Source organism: Eschscholzia californica, unplaced genomic scaffold (genome assembly GCF_041429995.1).
Source record: "Eschscholzia californica isolate CP2 unplaced genomic scaffold, dmEscCali1.0.p SCAF_5, whole genome shotgun sequence".
NCBI classification, from domain to species: domain Eukaryota; kingdom Viridiplantae; phylum Streptophyta; class Magnoliopsida; order Ranunculales; family Papaveraceae; genus Eschscholzia; species Eschscholzia californica.
The window spans coordinates 46,800,906-46,821,424 of record NW_028238472.1 but is presented as its reverse complement, the minus strand read 5'-3'; the positions used below and the strand labels follow the sequence as shown (position 1 = coordinate 46,821,424).

Below are 20,519 nucleotides of genomic sequence, written 5' to 3'. Positions count from 1 at the left end.
CTTTGAAGGTCTGTGAGTCAGACCTACGGCGAAGAAGTTTCCCTTCGCCAGAGTGTTTAGAGATAGAGAAAGGAGATAATTTTTTTTATGTTTGAAGGTCGTCCGCCGGAATATTTCCGCCTGGCGACCTTCACCGGAGAAGAGAGAAGTGAGGTGGAGAGACAGGTGAGGTAGAGAGACAGGTGAGGTGGAAAGAGAGGTAAGGTGGAAAGAGAGGTAAGGTGGAGAGAGATGATTTCCAATTAATTTATTATTTTGAAAATATATTTATATGAAGGGTAGTTATGACATTTACATTAAAAAAAAGAGTTCAAAATTGAATTTATGAAAAATAGGGGGTCGAAGAGAAAGCTGGTAAAAAGTAAGAGGCCAAAACGGAAATAATTCTTATTTTATTTAGGTTTATTTCTAAAATAGCCTTAACTTTATGACCAGTTTTCTGCCTCGCCCCCTACTTTATCAAAAATACCCAGATGACCCCCTTTTTCAGTTACCGTTATAAATTCGTTAACTGGTCATCACCTCTCTCTCCTCCATCTCATCACCTCTCTCTGTCAGCTCATCTTCTCGCCAGTTCATCGTCTTCACTGGCGAAGGTCGTCGGTCGACCAATTTCTCGGCGGACGACCTTCAACTGGATTCCATCAGCATAAACAAGACGGGTTAGAACGCGCATCGTATATCTTTGAAATATCAAAAGATTTTGGAAAATATCAAAATACTTTTGAAATATCAGTAAAAATATGTCATTTGAAGTGATAATAATAATAATAATTATTATTATTATTATTTTTATTACCATTATTGGTATTAATTTTAAATTAAAGTTGGAAGCATCAAAATGTCAATGAAAGTCTTTCATTTTTTAATTAACAAATTTGACTCATTTTTTACACTAGAATCCACCAAAATGTCAATGAAAGTCCAAGTCTACTAAAGTCCACGGATTTGCGAATGCCACTGACATTCGCGGACTCTAAATTGTATGTGATTGAATGTCGTTAATAATCACTGACTTTGAATTGTCCGTGATTGAATACCGCTAACATTCGCGGACTTTGGACTGTCATCCATAGTCACCATTGACTACCCCCCTCTAAATCAATCTGGACTTTTTCTCCCCACACTTTTCACTTTAATTACACACATATGGTTTTACTTACCCAAAGTGGGTGAACGTTCCAAAAATGACGTTGCTACCGCAAATGAGATCCATGTCCATTCGAAAATTAGTTGTAGGTCCAACACATCAGTAATTGTTAGGTCTGGAGTTAAAAGTTCATGAGAAAACTGTGTCATTGTTAACGAACCTAATATCTTTTTGTCTCGATTGCCCTTGTATCACGTCTCTCCTACGTATCTCTAAGAAATTTTCACATCCTCTTCTATTTTCGCTCTTTTTTAAGAAACTTCTACAACCTTATAACCAATACAACCTACCCTTTCTCACACAGTTTGTTGAATGGTAAAGAAGTGCGAGGAAAAACATATTCGTTATGATCTAAAAGTAACAACTCTAGATTTTTGGTTTGATGGTGAAGAAGTTTAGTTTAATGTGTTAATTTTTTTCTCTCCCTCTATATATATATATATATATATATATATATATATATATATATATGCTAGGTGTCTATCGCGTCTTACGAGCGCGATAGATCTTTTTAAGACCATCTTTTTAAGACTGAGATAGATCTTTTTTGGTTAAGGACTTTGAATAATACTAGTCCTAGATTTGTATTACAATTGTCACCACCACCATATGGTCTGGCGGGAAACAAACCATTCCCGAAAGACTCGCTCCCGAGTCCTGATTTAGGTCCGCCATTATCGTGCTCAAAAAATAAAACCGAAGGAAAGAAAAACCCAAAGAACAACTCTCTCTCTCCAAAACAATGCACCGATCAAATCATCACATCTTTCATCTTCTTCCATCCCATCAGCGTCATCGCCTGCTCAACAGTAGGCGTTGTACGCACTCATCTTTCTCCACCACCACCACCACCACCGATTTCTTCCTCTTTCGATGAGGATTAAAGAATATCCACCACCGCCACCACCACCTCAATTGAACAATATTGAATATGCTATACCAGTTCAAGCAATAGCTCAGGTCCAGATTTGTCAACCTCCACAGAAATCATGGTTTCCATGGTTGGTTCCACTCATTTTTCTTGTTGATGTTGGGGCGTTTGTCTTCACTATGTATGTTAATAATTGCCCTTTAACTTCTGGTAATGGTTGCATTCTTCCTCAAATTGGTCGATTCTCTTTTCAGCCTTTCTCTCAGAACCCTCTCTTCGGCCCTTCCACCACCACGTAACCCTCTCTCTCTCTCTCTCTCTAAATGCCCTGATTTGATTTGAATGTTGATTATTAATGCTTTAGTATCACTGGGTGTTTGTTTATTTCTAGTAAACTTCTAGCTTTTTCTGATTTAATATAGGAATGCAATTTAACTCTAGGAAGTAGGAAGAACCATGAAATGTGATATAATTTCAATGTTAATAGAATCAATTGAACAAAGTTAAAACCTTCTCTTTAAATTGTGAAAATTTTTAGATTTAGGGGTGGGTTAAGAAAACTAGTGATTAGAGAATGTTCAGAAAGAGATGTCTTGAAGCATATTTTCGACTTTGGTTGATCTTAAATGACATTTTTTTTCGGAAAAGGTAAAGGGTCTGCCAAAATTACAAATATGTTAAACCCGGTGGGAGTCGAACCCACAATTGCTTGATTAGAAGTCAGATGTGTTATCCATTAGGCCGCGAATATGATGTTAGATTTGTAATCATGTCTTGGCTAGGTATATAATAGTGGTCTAATCCTTGTCCTAGTGTATGAGATCAGCATTTTTCGTCTTGAATGCGCGATTTTTTTGCTCTGAATTAGGAGGTCCTGGACAATAATCTGACTACAGTCTATAGTCGAGGAAGAGGTAAGTTTTGCGATATTTTGGTTTCTTATGTCGAAGGAACAAAAGAATTTGGGAGTTGTAGTTTTCTCTATACAAATTTTCCTTTTCCGACCTCTTTTAGGTTTTAAATGGTGATGGCATTTCAGTATTTTGTTGGTCATGTTGGCGCAAAAAGAACACTAGAAAAATGAGTGTAACAGATGTTAAGACGTGAGGTGGGAACCCCAAAAAAATTAAAGGACTCTAATTTGAAGTGTCTATTAGACTATGATTTTATAAGTGAAGGCATGTTCCGTTTGTTTTTTGTGCCGTTGTCTTGGGACTGGGACTAACAGAACTCATCGAAAATGTCACAAATCTCTATTATATCAAAGATTAGCGTATATAGAGCTATAGTCATATATTAAGAGTTAGGTTCGAATTAATTTTTGTGATTGTAATTCTCTAACCCATGTCTTTTGCAACTTAACAACTACATGGGAGTGCTTACTGCTGTTCATTGTATAGTTAATCTTTTTCACTTCGAATTCTCACTAGTCAATGTGAAGCAACAGAATATGGGAGTTTAATTCATACTGTAACTATGTAGGCTTGAAAAGTTGGGAGCCCTTGAATGGAATTTAGTGGTGAAAGAAGGTCAAGCATGGCGTCTCATCAGTTGCATTTGGCTTCATGCTGGTGTCGTCCATTTATTAGCAAATATGATGAGCCTTTTATTTGTAGGCATTCGCCTTGAGCAAGAATTTGGATTTTGTAAGAATCGAGTTAACAAGTTTGTTCATATAAAAACTCTCGAACTTTTATATACTCAAATAAATGGTTCTTTCATGTTTGTATCTTTGCAGTGAGAATAGGAGCCTTGTTTGTCCTTTCTGGATTTGGTGGGAGCTTGTTATCTTCTCTTAATCTCAGGTCAACCATATCAGTTGGTGCATCAGGTGCACTTTTCGGACTTTTAGGAGCTATGCTTTCTGAGCTCATCACAAATTGGTCGATATATGCGAATAAGGTGCACTTATAACATTGTTGTGCTGACTCATTTTACTATTAATCTAAAATTTGGATTTGAAACCAAGTTTCCAGATTGACTTAACCAGTTTTCGTCTTCTTCGTTTTTTCAGTAATTTTTGTTCTGTTAGGTTTCATGATTACCGCTTTAAAATTATCTCGATTTTCTGTTGTTTATTCAGTGTGCAGCACTTTTCACTCTCATATTCGTTATTGCCCTCAATTTGGCTGTTAGCATTCTTCCTCATGTTGACGCATCTGCCCACATTGGAGGATTCATTTCAGGGTTTCTTCTCGGATTTGTTCTTCTCATTCGTCCTCAGTTTGGATATGTAAGCCGCAAGTATCTCCCCACTGGGTACAATACGACAAATATGAAACCCAAACACAAGCCCTACCAATACATTTTGTGTGCTGTATCTGCTGTTCTCTTAATTGCTGGGTAAAGTTTCAGATAACCTTCACCCTTGATGAATTTCACATGTCATAGATTTTTTTTTCAACTTCTTTTAAGTTTTAACCGAGTCATTTCATTAGTAACTTCTTGTTTTTCATTCATATAATAAGTATTGCATTTCATCTAATTATGCAGATATGCGAGTTGTTTGGCTCTGTTATTCAGTGGAAAAGCTGCTAATGTTAATCTGCAACTACCTAATACTTCATAAGATTTGTGGGTAATCACATTTGCAACACCCTTTGGAATGTTAATGATTATATTTACCCAATCTTAACTTGCATAGCATTATTTTTGAATATCTAGCTTTGTTTCTTTTTAGGTGTATCGTCTTTTTTGGTGTTTCCGAAAGCCAAGGGAAAAGGAAGAACAAACATCTTGAAGTGCATAACTCCATCAAAGTTGTATTAAAGATCTAGAACATAGTTTTGACTTTTAACATAAAATGAAAAGCTATTCAACTATCGAAATAGTTATAGGTCAAAATTTTCCAGTATTAACTCTTAATGCGTGTAATCAACTCTTGTATAATATTATTATATATTTTTAATTTATTTATACTTTTCAAAGTTGTCGATCAGATCGAGTTGTAATGATTAATGAAGAATTTCAAAATTTACTTACTGCAGAGAGGAACTTGGTATGTGTTTACTTGGATCAATTAGTTTCCTATCTTCGCACCAATGCCTAAATCCTTGTATGGTACTTCTATTTTAATTTAATCAATACATTTCATGCTCTATTTCTAGGACAACTTCTGTAAGGTAGTATATTTTGTGTCCATTTAAAGCACTTAGAAAAAAGCATATTACTAGCGATTGTCTTGTGATTTTATGCTGTAAATCTTATAGTCCTTTCTCTGTGTAAAAACATCTATTATTTAAATATAGTTCAGAGAAGTTTCCGAAATCAGCAAGTTTTTGGTTAGAGAGTATTCAACTTGTATCCTGTGAGTTTATAATGGCTCCATAGTTATATTCTTTTGTTGCAGGTCTTCATGAAACATCAGTGTACCTTTCTCAAGGACAACCAATATGACAAATTATAGCAGTTTAAAAAGAGGAATCTTACGAAAATATGCACCTTCATGTTTTAATATCACTGTCAATCTCTTTTTTTGTTGGAATTCTTGGCAGAGTAAACCAACCGATGTAGATGAACTTCTGCAGTTTTGTTATTGTCAAGAGAAGACAAAACAAAAGTATGCAGCTTCTGTTTTATTATATACATTATTATATGCTATTGTATAAAGAAGAATAACTTCCTAACGTAAACAAATTTTAGGGTATTCAGAATCTCTTAAAACTCACTGATCCTTAGTTGCATGTTTATGATTTTACTGCTATTTAGCTTTCTAAAGAGATCTGGCCACTCTAAGTCATCTGATTTTGCTAGCTTCTCTTTCCTTTCCTTTCCTTTGGTCCAGGTAACTGCTGAGACGATGGAGATCTCGGATGTCCATTTCTGCTTTACCTGGTGATGGACTGATCATCAGATGAAGATCCCTCATAACTAATGGCACGACTGCTTTAGTCCCAACGAAGATCCATCATAACTACACGAGGTACTGAAAACCCAACCAGCAGGTTCAGGTGATGGAATGGCATATATTGTGGCACGCGGTAACCGTCCTTCTCTTGTTAATAGCTATGGAGCATTTCTGGGTCTGCATAATCAGAGCGCAGAAGGTAAATAAAGTTAAAAAGAGTTGTTATTATTCGGTTGCATTTGTTATGTATTGTAGATAATAACTCATTGTCTTTCGGGACAACCGATTCACAATATTCTAGAAAGAATAACGTGATTCATGAACGACTTAATCCTGAAACCGCCAAAATTCTGAAAAACTAAATAAAATTGTTTGCTATGTTCCATCTGTTTTTTTGCAGTTACTTCTTTTGTCGAAAACAATTTTCAAATTTAACCCCAAAGTTGCTTCTCGGAGGTATCCCTATTTTCAAATGTGTAATCTAGTTTCTTAAAAATAATTTCCTACTTGGGAATCAAACATGGATTTAATTTTGTTGCTGTTGTTCTCTGTTTTTTCATTGTCCATGTGATGGCCATTTTGTTCGTCACGTATATGTCGAGGAAATGAACCTATACTAGTAGTTAACTGCAGTAGCATTTGGACAGTGTGCGTCTGTCCTCGTGTAGTTAGTTTGGGAGTTCAATTGCTTCTATTCCTTGTAGCTAGATGTAATATTTATCCTTTGGAAATACTATGGAAAGAAACAGGTTTCAAGGTATCTTTTATTTCCGTTCTTTTTGCCTTTCAGTTTCCATCATCTTCTTTTGTTTGCCCAACTCGAGGTACGTTCTTGGCTTTTGAGAGCTCCAATTTTTACATGGGTAGTTAAACTTTGTGCTTAAATGTTATGTGTAGGTGGAACAGTCCAGCAACTAAGAGTGGAGCTTGTTACAATAATGGGTTCGACCTCGATGACAACCATTTCGGTGTTGACACAGATAGCGATTGCCACTGCGCGTCAAATGTCAATAGGTTCATGATCAACCTCAGTGGTGGAAGAGATGTAAGGGTCAAAATTGACTGCAGCTGATGGGGCAGCTCCATATCGCAGTTGGATATGCTGTAACTCCTCTAATGTCCGTTCTGAATCATTCAAACTGGTGCCAAAACATTTCCAAAAGGGGTTTATGTCAAATTGATAGGTTCTACTGACATTGATTCAGAATATCACAAGACAGTTTTATGTAGAAGAAAATGTTTCGGTTGCTACAAAGAAAAAAACAGTGGAACATGTACGGAGTCTGTATGAGGAGGATGAAGTGATGCATTATATAGATTAAACGCTTCAAAACAACTTGAAACATGAAAAAAAAAATGAAAACTAGTTTGGTTGTTGGGCTTTCATGTGCGCATCCACACCTAGCTTCAGTGCCCAGTATTTGCAAGGTTCTGTACTTTTTCATGATCCCGGATGAGCCGGTAATGGAGTTACCAAAGTCTCGACCAATGCCTTTTATATACCTAAACTCTTGTTCTTCCTGTCTTACTACAACAAATGCTTAGGCTCAAGTGATGCTTCTACTTCATACAAGAAAATTTCAAGGAGACAATTGAGGAAGAGACAGTTATCTGATATGGCAGGTCATATGACATGTTTTTCGAATAGGTTGGTAGTTCTTCGTTAGCATGTTAGTGATTGTAGTACTTCCCCGTGGTATAAAAATGTTATATAGCAATATTGTTATCTGTGTACTTCCCCGTAGTATTGTCCGTCATTATGTTCATTTCTTTCGTATCTGTGTAATCACACTTGGATTAACAGAAAATGCGTAAATGAAACAAGTTAATATTTGTTGGTTCAGACTGGAGAAAGAGATTCCTTTGCGAGTAAATAATTGATATTTTGATGATTATGGAACGGAGTCGCTATTTCTTGCTCTCATTTTCACTCTTTGGATGACACAAGATGATCTGATTGCAACCCCCAAAAACTCTAAGTGCCACAAATATTTAGAATTTCTTTTCTTTAAAGTTCCCTCAAAGTGCAAAATTCAGTTTGGTTCTCTAATATTGAATTTGAATAAGATTTAATGGGGTGACAGCTTAAGGTGGATTTTACAAAGTTGGTAAACCCGGGAAAGGGGAAAAAATGTTTGTTTGTGCAGCATCTGGATCAGTCGAGAAATATAGTTGAGCAATATAATCGTAAGTATGCTAGGAATTGTTACTTGAAGATAATCGTAAGTATGCTAGCAACGAATAAGCAACATATCAATTCAACCCACAAGTCAGACAACCGTAAATCTTATCCGTGCAATGTGAACAATCTAGATCTTGGTCAGACTTTCTTAAGCAGTGATTTGTCTAATTAGCAGCTAAATAAATGAGTTGTTTAGCTGATAAAAGAGTTACAAAAATTAGCACCCACTATAGAGTTTGGTGCAAAAAATAGCACTCTTTTTCAAGGGTTCTTTTATCTAACGGTCCAAACACTCCTTAGAAAATAGTTTTCCAAACCTAGAAATGCTTCCCCTTCCCTCAAAGCCTTCATACACCTAATGTTTCAAAAAACCGTTGAGACATTGAAGAATTACAACCGCCATAATAACGGTCTTCTTCTTCTTCTCCAAAAATGCAGAAACCTAAACCAATTCAAAGAAATTCACGCTCACCTTCTCAAATCAGACCTTCCCGAATCCCCATTTGCAATTGGCAATCTCCTCTCAGTCACAGCCATCTCCGGCAATCCCGATTTCTTCGCTTATTCTCGCTTAATTTTTCAACATCTTACTCACCGGAATACCTTCATATATAATACCATGATTAGAGCTTATGTAAAAACCCATTCTCCAGTTTCTGCCATTTTATGTTATATTGATTTGTTAAATTATGGTTTAACTGCTAATAATTACACTTACCCACCATTAATCAAAGCTTGTACTCTTCTTGTTTTGCCTTTTTCCAAATCAATTGGTTATTTAGTTCATGGCCATGTTATTAAATTTGGATTAGCAGATGACCCATTTATCTTGAGTGCTCTCATTGTTTATTACTCTTCAAATTTGAGTATGGAAACTGCAAGAAAACTGTTTGATGGAATTCCTAAGAAGGATGTTGTTTTATGGACATCTATGATTGATGGGTATGGGAAAATGGGTGAGTTAGAGAAAGCAAGAGAGTTGTTTGATGAAATGCCTGAGAGAAATGTAATTTCTTGGAGTGCAATGATGGCTGGGTATTCACGAGCAAGCGACTTTAAAGAGGTATTGAGTCTCTTCAGAGAGATGCAAGAGACAAGAATAGAACCGAATGAGTCGATTCTAGTGAGTGTTCTAACAGCTTGTGCAAATCTTGGAGCTCTCGGGCAAGGGATTTGGGTTCATTCTTTTGTGAGAAAGTGCAATCTTGACTCCAATTCGATATTGGCCACAGCTATTTTTGATATGTATGCAAAATGTGGATGTATAGAAGTAGCGTTATCAGTTTTCGAAGGGATTCGAAACAAGGATGTTGGAGCTTGGAATGCTATAATATCAGGTGTTGCTATGAATAGTGATGCAAAGAAATCGATCAATCTTTTTCATCAAATGGTAGCCCAAAAAACACAACCCAATGAGACAACCTTTGTGGCTATTCTTACTGCATGTACACATGCTGGTTTAGTCGACGAAGGTCTTAAATTGTTTGATCAGATGGAAACGGTATATCGGGTTATGCCCCAGCTTGAGCATTTTGCATGTGTTGTTGATCTTTTGGCTCGAGCAGGGCTTCTAGAGGAAGCAGAGAAGTTTATCGAGGAAAAAATGGGGGGATTCATTGGAGGAGATGCAAATGTGTGGGGAGCTCTATTGGGTGCTTGTAAAATCTATGGAAACGTCGAAATGGGTAATAGAATTTGGAAAAAGCTTTCGAATTTGAGAGTTGCAGATTGTGGAACTTACGTGAGTTTATATAATATCTATAAAGAAGCTGGTTGGGAAAAGGAAGCAAATAGAACGAGAAACTCGTTAAATGAGTTGGGATTGAAGAAGAAACCTGGTTGTAGTTCGATAGAAGTGGAAGGCGTAGTTGAAGAATTTGTTGCAGGTGATCTTTCTCATCCACAAGCTATGGAGATCTGTAAGATTCTTGTTTCTTTGTTTAAGTTAGCGAATTCAGAGGATGTCTTATATTTGTTGAAATTTTGATTATCAAACGATTCAAACCCAATATATTCTTAATATAGAAATCAATAAACTTCAGAAAAGGCACATCCCTTCTGTGTAAATGAGTTATATTAGACATCTATACTTAGAATAAGAACATCTATTCGAACTCCATATTTCTCAGTGTCGATTCATTGAAAACGTGTGCTCGGATCTTTTATACTGGAAATCGAGAAAACCAATGCCTCATTATATTATGTAGTATGAACATTATGATATATCAAACCCAAGAGAAGCATCGGAGCCTTGGAGCACCTGGCTCAGAGTTGTGTTGCATTTGACATGTTATACGTAATGTGAATTGTTGTGTTTGTGTTTCCTCCATTATCTAACCACCCACCAAGCACAAACTGAAGACTCGAGAGCATGAACCAAGATCTTCGATTCAATTCTGTCAAGAACTGGTTCATAAACGACCAAACATTCTCAGGGAAAGTGTGCTAAACCACCCACCAGGCAAACCCATCAGGACTCTGGATCATGAACCAAGAACTTCGAGTCAATCTTGTCAAGAATTGGGTTATTGTGACTGGACTTCCTCGCGGAAAGCGCCCAACCATCTTGTGGTAGTCATTGAGGGTGAGATAGTTTGGATGTTGTTTGGGAGGGTTGTCCAATATATAAAAATGGTGTTGTAAAATTCATTGATAGTGCAAATGACAGTATGGAAGTAACAAAGGTGTGAGAAGAAAAAGAGAATAACATAATCCGGATAGAGAAAATTGTAACTTAACACGCTAACACAACTTTTAACCAAGCGGAGAAGTAGCCTGTTGGTCAAAATATGAGGGTCAAACTAGTGAGTTAGTCATAACATGGAGCAAATGGAAAATATATATATTGTTATGGGCTAATTCAATTTTTGCTCCACACTATGACCACCCAAAATTGGCTATATATGTGTTTGGAGGTCAAATTTTTAGCCCTCAAGACCAGTTTAAATAATTTCTTTTTAGAGTTCTACCTCTATTTTTCTCCAATTACTATCTTTTCTCTCTTATATTTTCTTTTCACAACTTAAGGGTATGTCTGTTCAACAAAACAAAGAAAAAAAAACTTAAGGGTATGTCAGCTGAAAAGCTACTGATCAAACGGTCGGGGCATCTCATCGAAAAAAAAATGGTCGGGGCTAACAAGCAACACTTTCTCCGACCGACATCATTCTATTTTCTCTTCCTCTATCTCCTTCTGTTTTCTCTTCCTCTATCTGCTCTCCAGCTACATAAACTAGCGGAGATTCCCTCCCACCTTTTCGAGGGGTGGGTGATTTGGGGAATTAAAGAAATTTTTCAGATACAAAATTTTGGGTAGAAACAATTTTTTTTTGTTTTCTCCAAACACTTAATATTTTCAGCTTCGTCCCTCTTCTTCCTCTCCCACTTCCACTATCAACACTGGCGACCTCAACCACAAATTCCTGCGCCACTTTCACCATCTTTGACAACATTTTCTCCTCTCTTCTCTCTCTCTTCTCCCTCTCTTTTCTCTCTCTCTTCTCTATCTCTTCCCTCTCTCTTCTCTCTCTATATCTTCGGCGAAAGGGGGAACCCCTTCGCCAGAGTTAGAGAAAGAGAAGAGAGCGAGAAGAAAGAAGAAGGGAGAGAGAAGAGACAAGAAGTCGTTGGCCGTTGTCGGACAACTCTGGCCAGCTACATTTTGCCGGCGACTTTAAGGATGTGCTTGGTTCATGCTTTCTTAAGTTTTCACTTTTTTCCCGTAAACAATTATTGTTTCCCAAAACACCGACCTTCCGAAGGGGTCTTGTCAACTAGTCACACATTACAAATATCCACTCAAAATTGAATTTGTCAATTCATTTATGTGCTATTTGGCGTGTTTTGTATGTGGGACTAGATATCAACCACTATCCACCTACAAAGAAGAACGTAATACATAATTAAGGCTTTCACGCCCTAAAATCCAAAGACTTCCTCAACATGCCCTAACTTGTCCTCAACATGGTAATATTCAAAGGTTGGAGTACTTCAGAAAAGTCATGTAGAAAATATGTTGGATATTATATTCTAAAACTGCATATATAATGGGTCTGGTAAGCCTGAAACATCATTGACTTTTTAGACGCTACCAACCTTTGAATATTACTATATTTTTGTTTTTTTTCATCATATAAATATAATACTTTTAAAGATGACTAGGTGAATTTAAAATATGAAAAAGACTCATGAGAAGTGTGGAAGGGGCAAAAAAAATGCTAATATTTCTAACTATATTCAAGAAAAATGATCATTTAAAATAAATATCACCTTCTGTTCCTTCTCTTAATGATTAGTAATTGCAATTGAGTTAATACAATAGACTTCGGCCACCAGCCTTTATTTATTTATAGGGTTTTCATATGCTTCTAGGATATCCTTAACGTCTTTATGTGACATTTATTTATAGTGCTTATTCATTTCACCTATTTTTTTCATGATGTATTTATGTCATGTTGAATGTAATGATTCTTGGAGTCTATGTAACAAAAAAAAAATGACCTTCCGATTGAGAAGAGAAGGGAAACGACAATTGAATAAGAAAATGTGGGAACAAAAAGTTCATTTTTGTTACTTACAAAAACAAGTTATATAGATTTTATAGTTATAGTTAATTATTATTGCAACAAATTTACCTAAAGACATACAATTATTATCACAGCAGATTTACAAGGGCTAATAGGTCCAGTTTCCTTTTTTATTTTTTGAGAAATCGACTACGATCTACGTTAATCGTTACAAGACATTGATACATCATGAAGATGTGATAAACACGATAACCGCTTAATTAATAAATTACTGGGACAACTTTCTTAGAGTACAGTCAACGTGACATCCACATAGTCTTAAGATACTCTTGAGTTGTTAATTATAACTGACTTAATCTTGACTTAAAGAGATCTTTCTTTCTCTCTCAAAAGCAATAGGTTCTTATTTATAAAATAAAAAACAAATACACAAAGTAAGAAAAATACTTTGTATTGCTAAGTTGCCTAAATTCTTTACAATAGCCCCAAATTAGGTTTCAATTGTGACATTTAGATCACTTGCACCTAATCTACTAAAAGTTATTTCCTTAATCCACTTAATTGTTTGTTAGGTTGTCAATATCACATATAAACCAACCAAAGTAATCGAATTGCGAATGAAGACGTATCTAGACTAATTTGACTATTGAAAATTTGAGGATAACAGAGGATAATTGAAACGAGATAGAAATAATATAAAAAGAGAAATTTGGTCAAAACTCACTGTAAATTTTTTTTTTGTTGAAAGAGGACCACTCTCACTCAATTTTTCTAGTCTTCAGTTCCTAAGTATCTTCGTAAGTGTTCGCAAGAGGTTTGTGACTAATTGCAAGATGTTTGTAACAACTTGTAAAAGGTTGCAAGTCCGAAAAAGGATCGCAACCGCTTGAAAAAGGTTTGTAACTGATTACAAGAGGTTTTTAACCAAACAAAATACAAATATTTTCGTTTTAACCAAACTAAATACTACAAATTTTGATTTTTTAACCAAACTAAATATAACTTGTCCTTTTAACTTAAAAAAAATATCGGACTTTCGACCAATTTCCTAAATAAATAGAGGAACGAACGAAGAGAAAACATGTGAACATAAATAAAAATTTAACGGTATTTGACAGATTAATTAATACAAGGAAGAAATAAATCTATTAACTGCAATTCAAAGGGCAAAAGAGAGAGTTGGTAAGAATTTGGGGACCATTGGGAAAATTAGCCCTTAATATAAGGTTGTAAACAAGGTAGGTAGTGATTTTGTGTTAAAGAAGTAAAGTGGTGGGGCACTTTGGGAAGGGTCACGTTAAATAGTGAAGAAGGTCAAATGCATGCAAGCCATGTGATTTCTAAAGACTTCAAACACGCGTTAAATCGCTCCCTTTGATTTTATTTGCATTTTGAATTCACTCCCTCCGAATATCCCCCTCACCCGATTCCCATTTTTGGTATCTCATTCTAATTTGGGGTCCCCTTGCTTTTAGTGATGTTTTTGATTGATAATATCTTTGGATTTACCCAACTCGAAATTGATCCGAAGACCTAATTTTAAATTTTTCTAAGCTAACAAGAAAAGTTACATCTTCTTTTGTTAAAAACTAAAAATTTACATTTTCTTTTTTGTTAAAAACCAAAATATTTGTATTTTGTTTGGTTAAAACTCCATATTTTTTGTAAAGTTATTGCAAGGTATTGTAAAACTGTCGGAAAGTGTGACAAAACTGTCAGGAGGAACTGTCGAAAAGTGTTGCAAAACTGTCGCAAAGTGTTGTAAAGTTGTTAGAAGTTATCACAAATTAACAAAAATACCTATGAGCTGAAGACAAAAAAATGAACTAATCCCTTTTCACCAAAACAAAGAATTTATCCGAGTTTTAACCAAATTTCTCACAACACAATTTCTTGAGACATTAATTAGCACAATCCATCTAATCATCGCCCATATGTTTTATTTATCTAGCCAAAAGTAGAATGCCATTACCAACATTTGAATTCTATAATAGTTTCGGGCATATACTGACTGCATTAAGAATCACATTTGAACAATTAGATTTTGGGTAGATAAATCCAAAGTTAAAGAAGGGTTGAATTTGCTATTCTCTTTAACTTGGGATTGGGAGTCATAATATAGATAGATCAAGAATGTCATTTCTAACCCAACACCGATAACAAGCAAAAAAGAAAAGAAAGAACACAATAATCAGAGGTCACTGATCTGATTTCGTCTAACCAACTAACTAAGAGAGATAACACATGAGAAAAGTATATCTGTCCACTACGAATTTAGAGACAATCCTTTTCAGATCCCAATCATTCATGTTACTAATATTGGAACCATTACATGTACATTGAATATGAAAAGTTATTGTTTACGAAACATCAAAATACAATGTTTACATAGGCAAAAATAAGAAACCCTAAACATGCAGAATGATCTATATATCAGTCTAGCATTATGACATCATTATCTGTGGTCTCTCTTGCCTCAAAACAATCGACACCTAAATTGTCTCTCACACTTATAAACTGACCACCACGATCCGTTCGGGTTATGAACATAAAAGCCCATAAATATTTACAAAAACCTAAAAAGCCCATTAACATTTCAAAAGGAACAAGATTCTCTTTCTTGGTCTCTCTCTCTACTTAACTGCGTTTTCCGTTTTTTTGTTCTTGTACATCTGACCCTTCCTCCACCAACTCCTCCCCATCTCAATCACGGAAACGTAGAGAGAGAAAGTCAGCAAGCAAGAGAGAGAAAACAAATCTCCCTCTTCTTTACTCACACATTTTCATCAACAATTCTCACCACCCAGACCAGACCCAGATCTCTTCTTCTTCTTCAGTAATTAGGGTTTCAACAGAGAGAGAACATGGGGAAGGGAGGTTCTCTAAGCGAGAGCGTTATCAAGAAGATCTTATTATCTTACGCATACGTTGGAATATGGATCTTCTTGAGCTTCACTGTCATCGTTTACAACAAATACATACTCGACAAGAAGATGTACAATTGGCCATTCCCAATCTCTCTAACCATGATCCACATGTCTTTCTGTTCTGCCCTAGCTTTCTTCCTTGTTCGTGTACTCAAACTTGTTGAACCTGTTTCAATGTCTCGTGAGCTTTATATCTCATCTGTTGTTCCAATTGGAGCTCTTTATTCACTTTCTCTTTGGTTCTCTAATTCAGCTTACATCTATTTATCTGTTTCTTTCATTCAAATGTTGAAAGCCCTAATGCCTGTTGCTGTTTATTCAATCAGTGTTATGTTTAAAAAAGAATCATTCAAAACTAAAACAATGGCTAATATGCTTTCAATCTCATTTGGGGTAGCAATTGCTGCTTATGGTGAAGCTAGATTTGATACTTGGGGTGTTATTCTTCAACTTAGTGCTGTTGCTTTTGAAGCTACTAGATTGGTTTTGATTCAGATCTTGCTTACTTCTAAAGGTATAACCCTAAATCCAATTACATCTTTATATTATGTTGCTCCATGTTGTTTAGTCTTCTTGTTTGTTCCTTGGGTAGTTGTTGAATTCCCTCTTTTGAGAGATTCATCAAGTTTTCACTTTGATTGGGTAATCTTCGGTACGAATTCTTCTTGTGCATTTGCTTTGAATCTTGCTGTGTTCTTGTTGGTTGGTAAAACTTCTGCTCTTACAATGAATGTCGCCGGAGTTGTTAAAGATTGGTTGTTGATTGCATTTTCATGGAGGGTTATTAAAGATACTGTTACCATGGTTAATTTGATTGGATATGGACTTGCATTTTTGGGTGTTACCTATTACAATTACTTGAAATTTCAAGCACTTACTAACAAAGATGTACAAAAGAAAGCTCAACCCACTGATGAAGAGTCTGGGAAGTTGTTGGAAGAGAGAGAAGGATCGGGGACTGGTAAAAAAGATGATTCAGAGGCCTAAGTTATTATTTTCAAAGGTCATTGCGTTTCGGTTATCATCATCCTCGGAACCAGGATAGAGTAGGAGGAATGATTTCGGCGTGCAATGATTCGGTGAAGATGAATTGTCTCGGTTTCTCTCTCCTTCGTGTCTTGCGTAATTCAGGTTTTTCGCGAATTTTCTTCTTTACGTGTTTCCACTATCTATTATATACGAGTTTCGTAGTTTACTTATCGTGATCTTGAGGAGTCGAGAGTCTTAAGTTGCTAGTTATAGCTTCAATGTTGTTTCTACGTTGAATAGAGAGATGAACTCTTAAGACCCTCTAGATTTACTTATCTTTTGTTCTTTATTTTGAGTTACTCTCAAGTACATGTAGGAACCATATGTTCTATTGGGGAATTTAAATACTATTTATTTTCAGTCTGTTGTATTCGAGTTTTTTTTATGTTATTTCTTCGAATAATGTTGATGTTTACAATAGATTGCCTCTTTAAATATACATAATTGATAATGGATGTTCTCGTTTATACATGAATGATGAAATTATACATGAGTTCGGGAAGGAGTCCTTATTTAAATCTTAGAGAAAACGTAGTACCCAGAGAGGCATTATTGTCATTCGATCGATTAAAATTTATTGGGGTGATCTCTGGATTTAGAGTTTAGAGTACTTTCTGCGGTAAGAAATTGGGTATCTATGAATATACAATACCAATTTATCACTTTATAGAGCCGAAGGTTGAGCAGTAAGAAACACAAGTCTGTTACAGATGAAAACCGAGATGAACTAGTTACTGGAAGTGAAGAAAGATAGCTAGAACTTGAGAGTTAAGTTTTTTGCAGAATTTAGTATGGAAAAATATGACATGAAGGGGAATCAAGTTTACGTTTAGGTTTGTATAGTGTTAAACTGGCAAGCGATGGAAACAGCCGAACAGGAACGATGAAAAATGTTGATGTTTAGAATAGATTGCCTCTTCAAATATACATAATTGATAATGGGTGTTCTCGTTTATACATGAACGATGAAATTATACATGAGTTCGGGGAGAAGTCCTTTATTTAAGTCTTGAGTAAACTTAGTACTTAATCAGACATTGTGATTTGATCGATTAAAATTTATAGGGGTGATCTTTGGGTTTAGAGGTTAGAGTACTTTCTCCCATAAGAAATGGGGTATCTACGAATATACGATACCGATATATAACCTTATGAGAGCCGAAGCTTGAGCAGTAAGAAACGTGAGTCTGTTACAGATGAAAGCTAAGGTGAACTAGTTACATGAAGAGAAGAAAGGTAGTTAGGTCATAGAATCAAGTAAGTTTTGCAGAATTTAGTTTGGGAAAATATGACATGAAGCGGAATCAAGTTTCGGTTTCTGTAGTGTTAAACTGGCAAGCGATGGAAACAGCCGAAGAGGAACGAGGTGCTTTTTGGTCAAAGTTAGAGAATAGGGAGAGAAGAATGAAAAATGACATGGGTTGGTTAGAGAATATCTAATAAAGAACAATAGCCACTATTCTTATCATTAGTTCTGAATTATGTTTTATTTACCATAGAAGCACTTGGAATGTGACCTGCACATCCATGACAATCATGTTTAAGCTTTCCTTGTAGTTTTCTTGGAGAGTCTGTAGTCAATTCGTGGCATTAGAAATCCATGAAGTCGATTATCGTCTGGGTTCTGGTAGGGTTTGTTTCTTTGTGGAAGATAGTTTCTTTCGAGCAAAAGAAGAAGATCGAAAGAAACCCTGTTTACCCAAAAAGAAAGAAGAAGACAACTAGAAACTCAGCGTTTTATATATTACGACAATATTTTGCTTGAACTTTTGAAATACCGGAAACTCTTTCAAAGATTATTATCACCAACTTCATACATATATAGTACGAGTATTCATTTATGGTGTGTTTGGTTGCAGGATTCTTAAGTAGGATTCCTATCAAAAGTGGGATATGGTAGGATTCAAGAGTCCTTGATCTATTTGGCTACCAAGAATCCTAGGACTCTTGAATCATAAGGATTCCTAATTCTAAAATTTGTATTGGACTAAAATCTCACCCTACACCTTAGGATATTGGATTAATAAATCTAGATTTTCAAGAAAAAATGTTTTAGAGGAAAAACGGCTTTCAGGGAAAACTATATTTTTTTTTAAAATATTATTTATGAAAATATTTAAAAAACTGTTCTTGAAAAAAAAATTATGAAGAAAACGGAGGGTTCTCAAATGAAACGATATTTGAAAAAATGAGTTTCGAGAACAAAGTTTTTTCAATATTTTTTTAAAGAAGCGTTTAAAAATACTCAAATAAAAATAAATCATAGGATTCTTATTAATTGTCAAACAAACAAAAAAAATATTTCTTGGCTTCATAAATCCGTGGAATCAGGAATCCGAACGACTTTTGAATTAGCAGATTCATGATTCCGTCATCCAAACACATCATTAGTGTCTGCCTGCTCTCTTTTGATATGGAATTTTAAATACCCGTTTCTTTGTTCGAGTTTGGTTTCATTAATTGTATTATCTATCATATATTTTATTTGACTTCTCCTCGTATCTGTATCTGTTAATTCGAGAGGAGAGTTTGGGGTTTCCAAGAGGGAAACAGTGTACCCCCTCTTAAACAATGAAGACCCTTGGCAACAAATTGAAGAGTCTACGCATAAGCAAGCTACAAATGACTACGTAAAATAAAGACGCTTTGCAAAAATAAGAAATCACGATATCCCCTTGGCAGATCAGTTTTCAATAAAAGTTCATAGCAACGACTGGGCCACCTAATATTTGAATTTCGAAACAAACTATGAAATCCCAATGCTCCCAAGACGGAGGAGACATCAATTGCCGGGCTACCGATCCTCCCGACGTCTTACAAAAGAGAACTCTGAGTCTTCTCAATCCCATGAAAGAATGGAAGAATGAACTCTTGCACTTGGGATTGTGTCAGAGTAAGAAGGTTAAGTGAAAAACTGAGACTCCAGTATTTGACAAGCTCTCATGCCTTAAACCAGTTGGTTTTGTAATTGAACCAAAATCAATTCAAATGTGATGTTACTATTACAATAATATGGATTAGCTCAAATGTTATTCCTACGATACGATGTTTTTAATGAGACTTAACAGGACAATGTTTCAATATTTAAGTGTGTAACATATATCAGTGTAAATTCTTTCATTAGCTAGAACACACTACAAGTTATCAACTAAATAAAATTCTTACGTAGCGGGCGCACAGTTATACTTCAATGATCGTATGAAATAACATAAACTAGCAAGTATGTCCTTGACTAATATAAGTGAAATTAGTTGACAGTTGGTAGCCCACGTGGTTCCAAGGTGTTGATATAAACTCTAGAAAGCCCGGTCTTGTTAGTGTTTGAGTGGGCGGTTATCGAGCATATCACATCAATGATGTATCAAATGCCAAATATTACGACATACGTAGACTGTAGTCTTCCAAAAAAAAAATATACGGGAGATTAAGGTGGTGTTTTATATAACTTGTCCGAGTAGATCCAAGTGAAACAATCAGTTTGTATACTACATATTATAAGAAATCTTCAACATGAAGACTAAGCAAGAACGGATCTGTGGCGCAATGGTAGCGCGTCTGACTCCAGATCAGAAGGTTGCGTGTTCGATTCACGTCAGGTTCAATATTTTTATTTTTCTCTCTTTGTGCCCGGAAGTTGAAAAGTGTTGTATATGCAAATCCAAAAAGATATGGAGTCGTGGTCGGCAGGATTCGAACCTGCGCGGGCAAAGCCCACATGATTTCTAGTCATGCCCGATAACCACTCCGGCACGACCACTTGCTTGTTGAACATTTGCTAACCTTCTGCTTCTATCATATAGTAAGTTAGGGACAGAGTCTAAATTAAACGAGATATGAGAAAGTAGATAGGTTTGAGAGGTGGAATCATCTCAATCTTTTAACACAGGGTTAATTGTGAGATCTTCTTATCAAATTTCAGTGTAGCAATTTTAATCAAAATTTATCGTAGTAGTTAACTCGCCAAATAAATTAAAAGTAAGAATAGAC

At 35.6% G+C, this 20,519-nt stretch overlaps 2 protein-coding genes, 2 non-coding genes and 1 pseudogene across 7 annotated transcripts; 4 read left to right on the top strand and 1 right to left on the bottom strand.

Annotated features, from left to right (window-relative positions):
* Positions 1 to 1,820: 1,820 nt before the first annotated feature.
* LOC147539833 (RHOMBOID-like protein 1) lies at positions 1,821 to 7,763 on the top strand. 3 transcript variants are annotated; one of them, XR_015226120.1, is made up of 9 exons: positions 1,843 to 2,316; positions 3,504 to 3,667; positions 3,760 to 3,923; positions 4,105 to 4,364; positions 4,515 to 4,599; positions 4,702 to 5,580; positions 5,806 to 6,067; positions 6,766 to 7,115; positions 7,274 to 7,763. XR_015226120.1 is itself a non-coding variant. In XM_086643950.1 (6 exons), exons 1-5 carry the CDS (start codon positions 2,024 to 2,026, stop codon positions 4,588 to 4,590), a joined length of 957 nt encoding a protein of 318 aa, XP_086500076.1. In that variant the 5' UTR covers positions 1,843 to 2,023; the 3' UTR covers positions 4,591 to 4,595; positions 4,702 to 4,959. The 3 variants fall into 3 exon arrangements, 1 of the variants encoding a protein (XP_086500076.1); XR_015226119.1 differs by having other exon boundaries at positions 1,821 to 2,316; positions 6,766 to 7,763; XM_086643950.1 differs by lacking the exons at positions 5,806 to 6,067; positions 6,766 to 7,115; positions 7,274 to 7,763 and having other exon boundaries at positions 4,515 to 4,595; positions 4,702 to 4,959.
* A 559-nt stretch (positions 7,764 to 8,322) lies between these two features.
* Positions 8,323 to 10,096, top strand: LOC147539832 (pentatricopeptide repeat-containing protein At5g66520 pseudogene; annotated as a pseudogene). Its single transcript, XR_015226462.1, has one exon. The product of XR_015226462.1 is annotated as a pentatricopeptide repeat-containing protein At5g66520 pseudogene (transcript).
* A 5,028-nt stretch (positions 10,097 to 15,124) lies between these two features.
* On the top strand, positions 15,125 to 16,892 carry LOC147539831 (putative sugar phosphate/phosphate translocator At5g25400). Its single transcript, XM_086640810.1, has one exon. It carries the CDS (start codon positions 15,441 to 15,443, stop codon positions 16,488 to 16,490), a length of 1,050 nt encoding a protein of 349 aa, XP_086496936.1. The 5' UTR covers positions 15,125 to 15,440; the 3' UTR covers positions 16,491 to 16,892.
* Positions 16,893 to 20,061: 3,169 nt separating this feature from the next.
* On the top strand, positions 20,062 to 20,133 carry TRNAW-CCA (transfer RNA tryptophan (anticodon CCA)). Its single transcript has one exon. It is a non-coding gene; the product is annotated as a tRNA-Trp (tRNA).
* Positions 20,134 to 20,207: 74 nt separating this feature from the next.
* Positions 20,208 to 20,289, bottom strand: TRNAS-AGA (transfer RNA serine (anticodon AGA)). The gene has a single exon. It is a non-coding gene; the product is annotated as a tRNA-Ser (tRNA).
* Positions 20,290 to 20,519: the final 230 nt, after the last annotated feature.

What these genes read in the sequence shown, in the direction of transcription:
- LOC147539833 (XM_086643950.1), top strand. Translation starts at nt 2,024, where the DNA reads ATGAGGATTAAAGAATATCCACCACCGCCACCACCACCTCAATTGAAC. An exon ending in TGAGCAAGAATTTGGATTTT is followed by an intron (nt 3,668 to 3,759) that starts GTAAGAATCGAG and finishes GTATCTTTGCAG; the next exon opens with TGAGAATAGGAGCCTTGTTT. An exon ending in GGTCGATATATGCGAATAAG is followed by an intron (nt 3,924 to 4,104) that starts GTGCACTTATAA and finishes TTGTTTATTCAG; the next exon opens with TGTGCAGCACTTTTCACTCT.
- LOC147539831 (XM_086640810.1), top strand. Translation starts at nt 15,441, where the DNA reads ATGGGGAAGGGAGGTTCTCTAAGCGAGAGCGTTATCAAGAAGATCTTA.